Source organism: Candoia aspera, chromosome 2 (genome assembly GCF_035149785.1).
Source record: "Candoia aspera isolate rCanAsp1 chromosome 2, rCanAsp1.hap2, whole genome shotgun sequence".
Classification (NCBI taxonomy): Eukaryota; Metazoa; Chordata; class Lepidosauria; order Squamata; family Boidae; genus Candoia; species Candoia aspera.
This window is the reverse complement of record NC_086154.1, coordinates 250191570-250206555: the sequence shown is the minus strand read 5'-3', so window position 1 is coordinate 250206555 and position 14986 is coordinate 250191570. Positions and strand designations below refer to the sequence as shown.

Sequence of the window (14986 nt, the reverse complement as noted above, 5' to 3'; positions counted from 1 at the left end):
TATGGCTTTTTTGGAAATATTGAAGAAACTGTGAAAATGTATCATTCAGTAAAGGAAACTATTTATTTATTTAATTTTTATCCCGCCTTTATTATTTTTATAAATACCTCAAGGTGGCTAACATACCTAATACTCCTTCCTCCTCCTATTTTCCCCACAACAACAACCCTGTGAGGTGAGTTGGGCTGAGAGAGAGTGACTGGCCCAAGGTCACCCAGCCAGCTCTCACGCCTAGGGCGGGACTAGAACTCTCATACCATGACTGATTGGCTCTTGGGCTGAGAGAGGGGAACTGGCCCAAGGTCACCCAGCTGGCTTTCATGCCTAAGGCGGGACTAGAACTCTCATACCACGCCTGATTGGCTCTTGGGCTGAGAGAGGGGGACTGGCCCAAGGTCACCCAGCCTACTTTCAAGCCTAAGGTGGCACTAGAACTCTCAATCTCCTGGTTTCCAGCCCATTGCCTTAACCACAAGACCAAAGTGACCAACTATGTTTGTTAAGAAAGGTTGCCTATGCATTTTTCTCTTGCATTCTTTAGTAGTATAACATACAAGTAATAAATCAGCTTCCAAAACAAGTCTGCACTCAACCAGCCTTTCCCAACTTTTGAGAATCTGAGGCTACATTCCATCACACTGAATGACATTAAATTGCATTAAATTACAGAACATCTCACCAGCATGCTAAGCGGGATTTTGCAGAGATGCATTTATTTATTTATATGTATATACATTTGTTATTCATAGCCCATCTTAAACAAATAACTCTGGAAGGATGACAAACAGTACAAAAACCAATTTATAAAACCAATATAAACAAAACAAAATACAACTGAAAATCATCATCATGGAATGATCAAGGCACCTCACAAGGATTCACAACACTAAACACACGTATCGGGCTTCACTAATATCCTGGCCCTAGCACCTGAAGGAAAAGCCAGGTCTTCACAGACTTATGGAAGGCCAATGGGGTCGGGGCCATCTGGATCGGTGGGGGAAGGCTTATATTTTTTTATTATTATTAAAATGTATATGCCACGTGGCTCTGGGTGGTTTACAAATTATTTAAAACATTAAAAATGACAAGGAACAGAAGGGTTATAGTCAAAACAACATCCAGAGGGCATTCAGTTGGTGATTAAAACTGGCCCTTGTTCTATTAATGAACTAAAGCTGATGTACTGCCTTTGTTGGCAACACATATTAGTCATTGAGAATGCAGGCATATTCTCTTTGCCCAGTAAAAGAGCTCCACGTAACAGCTTCATCCACTGGATCAATTCATACATATGTCTGCCGAGAGGCATCATCAGAGTCCAGGGGTTTTGTAAGCATCACTACCCAAGCTCTACCACTTGTGTACCTGCATGCTGTAGCACAATGTATATATGAAAGGGGCACAGCTTACAGATAGTCCTCAGTTAATGACTGTAATTGGGGCTGGGAACTCCGTCGCTAAGTGTAAAGTGAAAAATCACATGACTGCACCAATTTATGACAGCAGTTCTGGCAGTTCCGGCTGCAGCTGTTAAGCGAATCACACACAGTCATTAAGTGTGACACCACGTGACCACTTAAGATTTCCTGCTGGCTTCCCCATTGACATTGCTTGTCAGAAGCCAGCAGTGAAGGTTGCAGATTGTGACTGTGGGATGCTGCTACTGTCATAATTGTGCACCGGTTTCCAAGCCCCTGAATCGCAATCATGTGACCTCAGGGACGCTGCAAAGGCCGCAATTTTGAAAACCGGTCATAAGTGCCCACATTCAGTGCAGTCATAACTTCAAATGGTTGCTGAACGAGTGTTCACTAAGTGAGGACTACCTGTACTCATTTCATATTGGCCTCTATGGATGCTGATGCTTTGTGCACAAAGAACTAGCACACATCCCTACCTATAAGATTATACATGCACCCTTTTGCATGCATAACATTTTCTCAGTTGTCTGTCCATTAGACTGTGGGGGTTGGGAGCTTCCAGGACACAATAGGAAGAATTAAAAAGGGAAGTCCCTTTGCATCTACAGAAATCCAATCCCGCTCTGTCCATTGTCGAGCCTAGGGTATGCGAGGATCGGGGAATATTTGCTGAGTGCTAGAAGAAGGTCATCGGAGGTGGGGGAAAGGCTGGGTATACAGCAAATACATCTGGAAGATGGCACGACTCAGATGCTGAACAGGAGTAGCAAATTATTTTCCCCTTTCTATCTCCCACCCTAACATTCACTGAGTAAGCAGGGGGTGGGGGGGAATCATAATTTTTTATGTCTGATACTCAGTGCAAACCCCTAGGCAGAAGTAAACCTAATAAAAATCATGTCAGTTTTGCTGTCTGAGAGGGTTGAGGAGGTATGGGAGGAAAAAAGCAGCAGATGACCTGTGGGAAATCTTGTGAAAATGAAATTGGCTCCAAGGTGTTGGTAGAAACAGGAGCAGCTTCATGCAGATCTGGGCTGCTAGGTGAGAGATGCTGCAATGCAAACTCCAGATGTGTTGGACTGCTGCTCTCATCATCCTGAGCCAATGCACCCTTCCTGGTCAGGCCAGGGTATTATGAGAATTGCTGCCCCAAAATTCCTCAGGATAATAGGTTGAAGTAAACTGGTGTAATAAAATGCTGATGTAATTTCTTTCCAAAGCTGTGGGTGAAAAGGGTTGTGCAGCTGAGGGCAGATGGCTGAAGTTGTATGTTGTTTTGTTTGTTCATTTGCTAGCAAGATTTATATCCTGCCTTCCCTCTAGGAGTTCAGACAGCATATGTAACACTCCCCCCATTTCCCACAAAAACAATCCTGGGGATAGGTTGAACTGGGAGAGGGAACCAGCCCTAAGTCACCCATTCAGCTTCTGCGGCTGAGGATGGATTTGAACCTGGATTATACTCCAGCACCTTAACTACTATACTACACTGGCTGTAGAAGATGTGGATCTTTGTGTGTCAGGCTTGTGCTTTCCATCCTTCCATTGTGTGGTGCTCTGCTTGCAAGTGTTTTGTTGAAAGAGCTGATGTTGCAGCTTTCAGGTTGCTTCAGGCCCTGGAAGCTGCCTGTTGTGGGCATGGCGTCAACATCCTGATCTAACTTGAGGCAAATACATATGGGATTAGATTTCCATCCCTAGGACAGATGGGGAGGGGCATGTAATCTGAAACAGGGCTGAGAATGTAATCTGCCCATGGATAGGGTTGCCCCTGTAGGGCCAGTTTATCTCAGCGAGCAAGGTTTTAAGGAGTGAAAACTCCACTCTCTGAACCGAACCCAACATCCAGACTTGCTTTTCTTCATGCTTCTTTCTTCTCTGCCTCTTTCTTCTTAGACCAGGGTTTCTCAACCTTGGCAACTTTAAGGTGTGTGGACTTCAACTCCCAGATTTCCCCAGCTAGCATGCTGGCTGGGGAATTCTGGAAGTTGAAGTCCACACATCTTAAAGTTGTCAAGGTTGAGAAACACTGTCTTAGACAAATGCAGTCCTTTTTCTGTGGAGAGGAAGTAATCCTTCCCTGCCTTCTGTAGTCATGGAGAAAGCTCTTATTACCAATCAGTTTTTTTTATCAAAAATAAGGATCTTTTCATGAATTAGGACCCTAATTAGGACCCTATGTCAACACAGAGCTTGGGACAGAGAAGAAGATGGTGAGCTGAGTGGACCCAAAGTTAGTCAAATGGCTGACCTCAGAGTTCTCTTCCCAGCTCAGGGGAACTCATCAAGGCACACTCCAAATATCTGGGATTCAAATCCTTTTAAGATCTTCAACTAGTACCAGGTTGGTGAAGGCTGTTTCTTGTTGTTGTAAGAGCAGTCGTTTAGATGCTTCTGGGAATTCTCAAAGCTGGGTAGAAAGTAGATGTCCTTCAGCAGGTTGGTCTGCTTAGTTAATTAGGCAAATCTTCAGTCCTTATTTGCCTTGGACTTGTGTATATGTATCCCGGGTAAAAAAGTCTATAGCAAAGCTGTGCAGTGTTTCAGAATTGAGAGTAGAAAGATGCTTTGAGCTCCTTATGGGTACATAGTACCTTTCAGCACCACCTTAAACCATACATGTATTTTCACCGGACTCAGCATTAAATCACAGCCCTCCAGTCTTTTCATGGCTTAACTGATCGCCTGTGCTAAAAGTGGACAGAAGTGTCCCAGATTGTTAGCTGTACAAGGTAAATCAGGTCCAGAAACTGACTTTACAGGAAGACTAGAACAAAGCTAGTATTAAAATAGGCCATATAACAGAAGTCAGATTGCATTTTTTCTGGTTCTCAGCTTCCTTTTCACCCCCACAGCTGCAGAGGGTGGGACCTGGAAAAGGATGCAGCTGTTTCAGGGAGTTTACAGAGAAAGTACTATATAAACATCCCACATGTTCTGAAACATCTTTTTGCCTTTGAATCTAAAACACCATAAGCCTAATAGAATTGGTAACAGGAATCTGGGGCAAACCACTCTGGCAGGAGATCTGAGTACAAGGAATGAAAAAAAAAAAAAGGCGGATGGATCCCTGTGTTGGCCTGCATTTAACAGCTGGATTTTTGTGTTTTATCTGTTCATTCCTCAGCTCTTTGCCATCTGGTCTAGTTAATGTTGCCTCTCCTTGACTTCTATGGGCCTGGGGAAAGCAGTTGGAACTGGGCATTGGGACATTTTCATAACGAGGTTTCTGACTTCCCCTGCACACACACATCCCCCTTGTGTTGTGTATCTATTAGGTTATTATAGGTAAGAGAGAAGTTACTGTTTTTTCCAAAAATAATTATCTGTGTGCAGCTCCCCCTAGTGGACATGGTGGGGTTGGATACAGACTTGACTAAATTCAGTCCTGTTTCTTTCAGCAGTTCTGCTTTAAGTCTGCAGAATTTAAGTCTGCACACAGCTGATGGCTTTGAAACTGTGTCAAACCAACATTGCCAAATTGTTTCCAAGAGTCAGTGGTGTTCTGAATGTTTCCTTTAAGGCTCCAAACTGAATCCCTCAGTTGAAGTTTAAAGGTATTGCCTCCTCCTTCAATGTTTTATTTCCTCTCATTAAAGCAAATGAAGAAACATCCTTGTCGACAATGTGACAAATCATTCAGTTCATCACACAGTCTTTGCCGTCACAATCGTATCAAGCACAAAGGCATCAGGAAAGTTTACACCTGCTCGTAAGTTCTGCTTTTGAAAGTTTTTGTTTATGTAAACACACAAATATTCAGCAGTACCACGTGGCAAAGGGACTGGCAACAGTTAAAGATTTCTCATAGATCCTCAGGTTTGCAACATCGTTGAATAATCCTTGCATGTTGCATGTTCATACGATGCTACCTCAGTGGGTCCATCAGCTCTTTATCAAGTAGGTTTACCTCTAAGACATGGAGAAGGAGAGCTTTCCCCTTTCATGCATCTTGGTTAGGTATATATTGTCTGTTAATTGTTGAGTATAATTTGGATAGCACCACATATTTGATCCCATCTATTCATAGTCTGCTCTTTGTTTTCTTCAGGCACTGCCCAGATTCCAGAAGAACTTTTACTAAACGATTAATGCTAGAAAAACATATTCAGCTGATGCATGGCATTAAAGAACCTGATGTGAAAGAAATGGCAGAATCAACTAACATGGGAGAAAGTACAGTCAAGGAAGACACGAAGGTGGGATACCATGTTTCTCATGATGCATCATGTGTATCATGTTTCTGTAGAAGCATATGTCTTTTTTCCTCTTTGATAGCAGCATCCGCAGGAGGTCAAAATTCAAAATACTGGTTATAGCAGTGCAATCAATTGTTGCATGCATGAAAAAGGGATGGGACTTTGACCACACTGGCATGGCCACTGTCTTGGCTTGGATCTCCACCTCCACCCTCTGCAAACTTCACTGTCCCTTTTCTTTATAAAAAAAACTGGAATATCAGCTTACTGAAATTTTGGGCCCTTGCAACAAATCATATGTGGAAAGGATAGGTTATTTAGTTTTTTTGGAAGTGATAGGAAAGAAGTACCTAAAGATGAAACTATCCATTCTGTCGTCTGTTTGAGGACATAGTACAGTTTTTATGCCAGGAATATGTCCTTTGATTTACTTTCATCAGTTTTTTCAGCCAGACCTGCAGACATTCCAGAATTAGAAATTCCGTCTGTCTTAAGAGACAGTCTGAGGTGTGTCAAGTAGGTCAGGCTGGCGGTTGTACTGTAAGGCTGGGTTGGGTGTAAACCGTGGAAATCTAATCCCATATGTATTTGCCTCAAGTTAGATCAGGATGTTGGTCCAGCTATCCTAATATTTCTAAAGAAGCTGGCCTGGCTCTCCTAGACCTCAGACTAGCCACTATGGGCAGTGAATTGCTTCATATATGCTGTTGTGTGCTGAAAACCAAACTATGACTGCTCTTGAACTTCTCCCAAGCCAATCTAGGGAATCCCTTTATAATGTGAATGATCTGAGGGTGATCTGGCTGTGATATGTGTCCCCCCTTGGTCACCAGGCTTGATTTTGCTGGTCTGGCTGGCCAGATGGGTGTCCTCTTCCACCTCCACTGCTCCATGTCCTGAAGCTATGCACTTGGTGCAAGAGGACCATCATTCAGATAGGATATACCATTCTTCTGAATAATGATATATAATAGCTGTACCTGCTAGAATCTCCCAGTAAGCTTGTTTGTATCTTTTGCACTCTGCCCTGTTCATGTTGTGTGAGAATTTCAGTATGTTCTTAGTGTAGGAATCAAGGAAATGAAAATCTGAATTGGGTGAATAATCTTAGTCATACAGCCATTCGACATCTAGATAAGATCTGAAGAATTCTGTGGAGTTGAAGTCCACACGTCGTAAAGTAGCCAAAGTTGAGAAACACTGCTCTAGCCTTTAGGTCTCATATGTAGCATCATTATCCATGATTTGACCCTGGAACAGAACTGCCATGGATAAAAAGGCCCATGGATCCCCTTCAAGCACAATATACCAAGCACAGAACCTGCCCCATGGGACCCAATGCCTTTTTCAGATTGTTCAGAAAGCTAAAGGGAGCTTGGAATCACATAGTCGGCAAGTGGGAAGGGTTTTCTACTTGGTAAATATTAGAGAGTAGCTGGTAGATATCTGCATGCTGGCACATTTGCCATCTTTTGTGCCTGTTTCAGTTTTTCTGGAAACAGGCCAGAGGCAAGCTGTGCTTTGACCACCAGCCTTGCTAGGAACAGATGTCTGTCGTGTCTACTCCCCAGGTATAGACATTTGAGGTTTAAAAAGATCGTCTTGTCGGTCCATCAAAGCCCATGTCATTTCCACCTCTGTACAACCTGAAGCCATATGCTGACCCCAAGAGTTCTTTCAAAAAGTTGCCACTGAATGTTCATCTGCCAGAACAGAAAAAATATTAAGCCCGTGAGGAATGATCATGTGGACTGTATTTAATTAAAATTAAATCAAATGTAGTTTTTGGCCTGGCCCTTTCCATTTGTTTTTGTCCTGATAGAGCAGGCCCTTGGCCTAAAAAAATATGTTGCACATCCCTATTTTAAAAACTCATAAGTGGGGCACAAAGGTTCTGACCTTACCCTGCTGTTTGTCTGGTATCATGTTGTTGTTATCCTTGTAAAGATAGAAGAAGACGTTACTATGACTAATAATTGCTGGAATACACGTCTTCCTAATCCACTATGACTTCCTTCTTAAAGTCGCTTATGGTAGTGACCATCTTCATATTGCATGAAAGTACATTCTATAAATTATACTACAGATTGCAGGAAAGACTTCTTCTTGTCTGTCCCAAACTTCATTTCAATTACAAGAACTCTATAGGAAAGTGACTGGCAGTGTTGTTCTTTGTTTCTTTAATGGACATGTTTAATGTTGTTCTCAACTTCTTCAGGTTCCCAGTCCAAAGCGTAAATTAGAGGAGCCAGTCCTGGAATTCAGGCCCCCTCGAGGGGCCATCACTCAGCCGCTGAAGAAGTTGAAAATCAATGTTTTTAAAGTTCACAAATGCGCCGTCTGTGGCTTCACAACAGAGAACCTGCTTCAGTTCCACGAACATATTCCCCAGCACAAATCTGATGGCTCCTCCTATCAATGCAGGGAATGCGGTCTTTGTTATACATCCCATGTCTCTTTGTCTAGGCATCTCTTCATTGTACATAAGCTGAAGGAACCTCAGCCCGTTTCAAAACAGAATGGCTCTGGAGAAGACAGTCAGCAGGAGAACAAGCCCAGCCGTGAGGAGGAATCAACTGATCGATCCACATCCGACAGGAAATGCAAAGTGTGCGCAAAGACCTTTGAAACTGAAGCTGCCTTAAACACCCACATGAGGACACATGGGATGGCCTTTATTAAATCTAAACGAATGAGTTCAGCTGAAAAATGACCTGCTCCCTTCTTTCGTCCCATAAGCATCTTCCAAAAGCAAAAAAGAAAGAAAGAAAAAATCAGCCTTTCTACTTCAGAATGGAGTTGACTTTTCTTTGGGGGGGTTAAAAGATTTACCGCACTGTAGATTTAACAATTCTCTCCCAGGCTGTTGCAATAGATTCTACTCTATTCTGTATTTCAATTTATCTTCCTCACCTCATATCACTATAGAGATAGATAGATAGTCATTCATTCATTCCCCTGAAAGACAGCATTAAAAAGCAGTATTTGAGTCTAAAAGAATTTGTATGTATTTAAACAAAGAAATTTTATAGTCTTTGTTACATGTTTGTATTTGTATTTAGTGGGAATTGTTTTCTTTTTTGTCTGTCTTTCTTGCTTATGTCTTTTCTAACAGCTGGTTTGTTTCAAAGCAGAATTCTTAAAAGTTGGAGCAATACTTTAGATTTATTAAGCTGCATCAGATGTGATCCTTTTATGAGATTACATGAGCAGCATGGGAAAAATTCCCCTGTATTTCTTTTGCATACATCCTGGGAAGAAGAACCCCAGTGAAACAGTTCCTTCCCCACTAGCATCACCCCTCCAGGAAACTAGGGTCATGTTGACACAGGAAAAGATGAAGCATGGGGTGCATTCATGTGTCCTTGGACTCTATTTAACCAGAAATGTCTGATATTGCCAAAATTGTGCTGGACATTTCTGAATTAAAAGTCAAAAGAATTGTATCTGAGCAGTGTTGGAAGAGAAGGGTTTTAAAAACTCAAATGAAAGGCAGATATGTTCTTTTGTTGTGACTAAATGATCATTTGTAGTTGGACCCCCAAATGATTAGCCCATTTCCTAATTCTTATGACTAGGAGGATTAAGGGTCATTTTAATATGATCTCTTGCTAAAACCTTTCAGGTGTTTTTGGAAGATCTACTCAATTTGAGGATTTTTCTACATAGAGAGAAAATTCTGGGTATTCAGCCCATGAGGGTTAATCTTCGCAAGAGCTCCATTGGAATGAAAAGGAGTTGAATCAAAGCAGTGTCTTTTGCAGTGGTGCTGGCAGAGAAGAAAAGTCTTGCAGGATTGTGCCATGTGTTATTTTAATCATTGTCTTTCTTCACAATCCTCTGTTGTGCTTTTAGAGACATCATTGAATATTGCATAACCTTTTAAAGGCCACTTGAAGATGTGTTTCAGTATTTTGAGTTTGTCTTTTTCTGCTATATAAGATGCAGAAATTAGCTTAAGTATTTTAGATTTGTGGTAATTACAGTCAATGAAGTTACAGTTATGGGGGGATAAAAGGTCATGTGTCAAGTCAGTCATCTTCAGCAGCAGTTTTTATAGGACGTCAAGCCTTCTTTTAATCATAGACATCAGAGATTTGAACTGGGCATCTTCTGCATGCAATGCCACTGATCTATGGACCCTCATACAAATTTAATTTAATTGCTTATTGAAATGTGCACTCATGATTGGGCACCATAATGATGGAAAATGTCTCCTGCAAGGGTGGTAGGTACCCTTGGGCCCTCACTGGCCCCCAGACCCTCTGAAGGACTGGAGAGTGTTGTTGGCCATGGATAGGAAACAGGAATGATTTAATGACTAGTGCTATATACATTTTGCCATTCTTTGTCTGAGTTACAGAAATAATAACAGCTGCAAGATCATGCATTACTTAAAATGTCTTGTTATTTTAAAGCAAGTTTCTTTCTCTCATGAGAAGTGCTGAAGGTTGAGTGCATGAGCAAGATTTTCAGATTCCATAGAATTCAGATCATAGAATCATAGTCATGTGGACTGTTCTTCATGGCAAATCTTTGGCAGATTTGTCCTGTAAAGGGCTTGTAAGATCAGCCATGAATTCATGTTTGTTCTTCTGGTGCTTTGTTTTAATCTAGTCAAAGGCCAATTGATCTCTTTAAAGCAGGGGTTCCTAAACTTTTTGCTCCCACACACCTCCCTTTACTGTAATCTTAATGTACACACCTCCCCTTAAAATCCAAACACCAAAATTTAGTCCCGCCTTAGACATGAAAGCCGGCTGGGTGACCTTGGGCCAATCACCCTCTCTCAGCCCAACTCACCTCACAGGGTTGTTGTTGTGGGAAAGATAGGAGGAGGAAGGAGTATTAGGTATGTTTGCCGCCTTGAGTTATTTGTAAAAATAATAAAGGTGGGATAGAAAATTAAATATAAATTAATAAAATGAACACAAATGAACGATGAAAACAATACAATGAAACTTTGGGAAAGGTGGATTTATTGTAACAATGTACAACTAAAAGGTTCTTCACACCTCCCCTGGACTCTGTCTGCACCTCCCCAAGGAAGATACACCTCATAGTTTGGGAAACCCTGGTTTAAAGTATTGGCTTGAGGGGTGGGGTGGGGGGAATATCAGTGAAGATGTCTTACAAAACAGTTGGCTAGACTATTTCCTAGTGTTTCTGAACTCTGCAATTTTGTGAACCTTTTGTGTGTTTGGAGTTTTTTTTTTTTGTCTCGTTGTTTTTGGTTTGAAGTGGCCCTTACATTTAAGAATGTGTGTAGATAATTCCGGGCTACCCAGAATGTTTGAACCTCACATACCCCTCTGTTGGTTCCCATCCCTTGGTGGCATTCAGGTTACTGCCACCATGCTTTGAATTTGGAGTTATTCCATGAAGTTGTTTGCATGTGGTTAATCTTTTGGATAAAATTAACCCTGGCTGAAAATGTCTTCCAGTTTCCTGAAAGTGTCATCTCCTGCATCTGTATTTCTGCTTTATTCTGTTTTATTATTTCTTTTGGTGGTGTTTTTGAGCTTGTATTAATATTGCAGGGTGGCAGAAGTTGTCATGATATTTTTTCTCCAGTCTTCTGTTTCCCTGACCTCCCACTGGAGGAATTTTCTCCAGATGTCTTCCCTTGGCATTTACTGGAAGTGTGGGAAGTAAGGAAGGCTGCAGACTCTTGTAAGAACAGTTGCAGAAAGATGGCAGGGAAGCCCCCCCCCCAAGTGTTTTGACCAGGATGACTACAAGAATCCCACTTTCCACCTACTTTTGAAAGCAGTTTGTTTCTATCAAATTTAATGAGAATAGTGGAAAAAATTGCGGCAGAAATTTTCAGCATGGCACTAATTAAAAAGATGATCAAAGAGCTACACTGGCTCTTTTGGCCTCTCAATCAAGTCTCCCATTATATATGAAGAAGGCAGAGATTTATGCAAATTTAAAGAATTGCTGAAATCTGAAAGAAGATGTGTGATTGCCAAGTGATGGATGAACAGTTTGCTATTTTAGGATAACGACTTTTTTCAGGATATACATTAAATAAATGTTAGTTGTAGGATTGTATGGTGCAGGCATCATATTGCATCATAAGAGAGAGAAATAAGAACCCTAAAGCACTTGAAATATAAAAGGTGTTATATAAATAGTAATTAATAAATAATTCTAGCCATCTGGTGGCTTCTTAATTTGGAAAGATGATATAAATTCTAAAAAGAAGACATTCCAATGTACAGGTTATACATATACATCATATAGATTAAGATTCTAGGTAATATTAGGAGTTATAAAGTGCTTTAGATTATTCCAAGTGCTTCACATATATTATCTTGACATTTCTTGCATTCCTGTTAGATAGAGATAAGTGTTGTTGTTCCTATTATCACACTGAGGTGGGGGTGCATTGAGTCAGAGCCAGCAACTTGTCTAAAGACACATGAATTCAGAGCCAAGGTTAGATTTGAATCTGGGATTTCTCGGCTCTCCCACCATTACAGCACATCAGCTCCTTTACCACTTGGTGCTCCATATCTCATGGGGGACCCAGTACTAGCCTAATCCTTCCAAAAAAGTGGAACCTGCATTTTAGACAGTTCCCAGGCAGGGATTCAGTTCTTAAATGGGGTACAATATGTGGTGGACTACAGTATTTAGACCAGTTGAGGTCACTCTTCTAGATGTATGTTTGTAATTCTGTTGGTTATGAGACTGTATGAACAGCCTACAGGTATAAGATGAAGGTAGCTGAAGTAAGGATCTGAAGCCCTCACATGAAAGTCTTTTCTTCTTTTTGCTTATTTGACAATGATAGACATTGGTCTCCCACAGAGATTTAAGAGACATCTTGTAGATTTTATTCTGCTGCCACAGTTCTGAACCAGGTCCACTCAACCAGAGACAACTGCAAAACATTAAAGGAAGAGCAAGTGGTGAGTCTGGCCAGGATGTTTTCAGAGATCAAATATTCAGACAGGGTTTTGCTGAGGGATGAAGCTGCCCGTTGTTTCTTCAGTATTGGAGAACGTTTCTCTTGGGAAATCCCATTCGGTACAAGGAAGCTGTCTCTGACCTGCAAGGGAAAATGTATTTAAGGTGCTTGTAGGTGTGTACATGTCAGTATTACCATTTACACCAAAGCTGTTGAAAGATTGTGAAGGTTTTGAAAAGACTTCCTTGTTGCACAAGGACAGAGGGTGCAGATCATCACTTTTGCATCGTGCAGCTGTTTACCCGTAATCTTCTGGCACAAACAAGTTAATATAGACCCATTTGATTCTTATTTCCTCAGAACCTTCTCTACCCTCTTCTGGTGCTTTTTTTGTGGGGGGGAGGGGGGAAGGAAACAACAATTCAGGCTGCACCTGTTATTGCTGGAGAAGAATTTCAGAAAGACCGAAAAGGTACTGTCTGTTGTCCCTTGTACGCTCAGTTCTCAAAAGGTCATTTTGTTTTGTTTTTGCTTTTGTCCCACATCTGTATTCCCTCTACCAATTTTGTACTTTTTTAAAAATCAAAAACATTCTGTGTATGTATGTAATGTATGTAAATATGTATAGCTAAGAGAGAAAGATACTTGCATGACTGGCATAGTAAATGCTCTGTTTTTAAAAATCAAGGGAAGGTGTTGCCACTCTTGAACATTACCCATTTTGTCCATAGTTATTGTAATAAAACACATTTCATATGTAAATAAATGTGGGGCTTTTTTTTTTGCTTTGCCCCTAAAGAATTGTGAAAAACTGTTATTTATTGATGAACTGTTTGACAAAACACGCAGGAGCAGAAAACTTCCTCTAAGATGAATTTTGCCCAACCCGTGATTCTCTTTATGGATCCATGCTGGTTGGGGATTGGGGAAGACAGTTCTAGATATTTAGTAGAGACATCATCCAGCTTTTGACTTCCATTGCTCTTGATTTCTTTGATAACCATTAAATGCTCATTGTACCTCTCCTTTTTGTACTCACCAAGGGTTGGGTGGATCTGAAGAGCTTCTGGATTCTCAGAGCTGCAGTAACGTATGAAGACACCTGTTACTCTTCCGTCAGTGATGTATACAAGCTTATCACTGCCTTTTTTAAGGAAAAAAGGACCCTGTGTACCTCTTAAAGCCTCATGCTTGTTGATGTGCACTTTTCAACATAACAAATGGGTTTGTCACTATGCGGTAATGATGGTTTTTTGTACAGTGAATGAATAATAAAGTTACCTTTTTATTACAGGAATTTTTTGATCCGTTGTCATTTTCTGTGTAACTGCATGGTCTCCTTATCTCCTGCTGGCAAGGTCAAATGCGAAAGCATTTTGTGTCACCACATAGGTACATTTTAGGAAACAAAGGCCTTGCAATGTGGTTGTCTCAAAATGGTCTTTAACTTGGGTTGGAAGTGCAGGTTGACACAACTCTGGGCTCCTACCTGCTCTTTTCATACGTTAGCAAAGTTGTATCATGCCTATTACAGATACAAAGAAAAGGTCTAGAACTGAGAGTGTGTCACCCCTCTTTTGCATTTATTTATTTTATTTTTATTTATTTATTTATTCAATTTGTCCCCGCCCATCTCCTCCGATCAGGGGACTCTGGACTCTGGACTCTGGACTGCTTTTGTAGCCATCTGAGATGGAATGTGTCCCTGAGGAGGGAGGTAGTGTGATGGAGCTCAGGTCTGGGGGAGAAGAGAGTGCATTCCAGGCTGATAAATGTCCCCACAGTTTGGAATCTCTGGGTGGGCCTAAGAAGAGAGTCAGACTGGATCCGCCCTAGACTGCTTTAGGTATTTTTCCCCTTAGCTCAATTAGAACCCTTTAGTCTGGCTAGATTCTGTTTGTATGGTGAAGCTAATAAAGAACTGGAGTTGGAAAGTTGACTCAGTGTCATTACTTCACCAATTATCCCCGATATCATCTGAAATTATATTATTATTGAGAGTAACTATGCTTGGTCATTTGTTCTTGGCCCTATGTTTAAGACTGTACAGTTAGGTTCCATAAGCATCCTAAGGATATACATCAATAATAATAATACTGTATACCTACAGTGACCATATTTCCTTTATTATAAAGGACAGTCCTTTATTTCAGAAAGCTGTCCTTTGGATTTACATATGTTTCAAAAACTCACTTTTGTCCTTTGGGTTGGTCATTTAACTTTTACCATGCACATGGTACCACTTAATGCACAGTCTTTCACATTCCTGTGAAAAGTAGGGAAACTGAATTGTCTTTTTAAAATAAATTTATATATACTGTTTGATTTAGGCATTTTTATTAGCATACGTGTTTTTGTAAAGTTCTTGCTTGGTTTTGCTCTTGAATTGTCCTTTGTAAAGCAAAGTTATAAATAGATTTTTTTTTATCCTTATGGACCTCTTT

General features: G+C 40.9%; 1 protein-coding gene across 1 annotated transcript in view; it reads left to right on the top strand.

The window, feature by feature from the left end:
* The window catches only part of ZNF532 (zinc finger protein 532), a 30187-nt gene extending 19723 nt beyond the window's left edge, over nt 1-10464 (top strand). Inside the window, exons 6-8 of the mRNA XM_063295781.1 lie at nt 5024-5136; nt 5476-5623; nt 7842-10464. Of these exons, the coding sequence (XP_063151851.1) occupies nt 5024-5136; nt 5476-5623; nt 7842-8336 (756 nt within the window). The 3' untranslated portion in view covers nt 8337-10464. The remainder of the gene's footprint in view (nt 1-5023; nt 5137-5475; nt 5624-7841) is intronic.
* Nucleotides 10465-14986: the final 4522 nt, after the last annotated feature.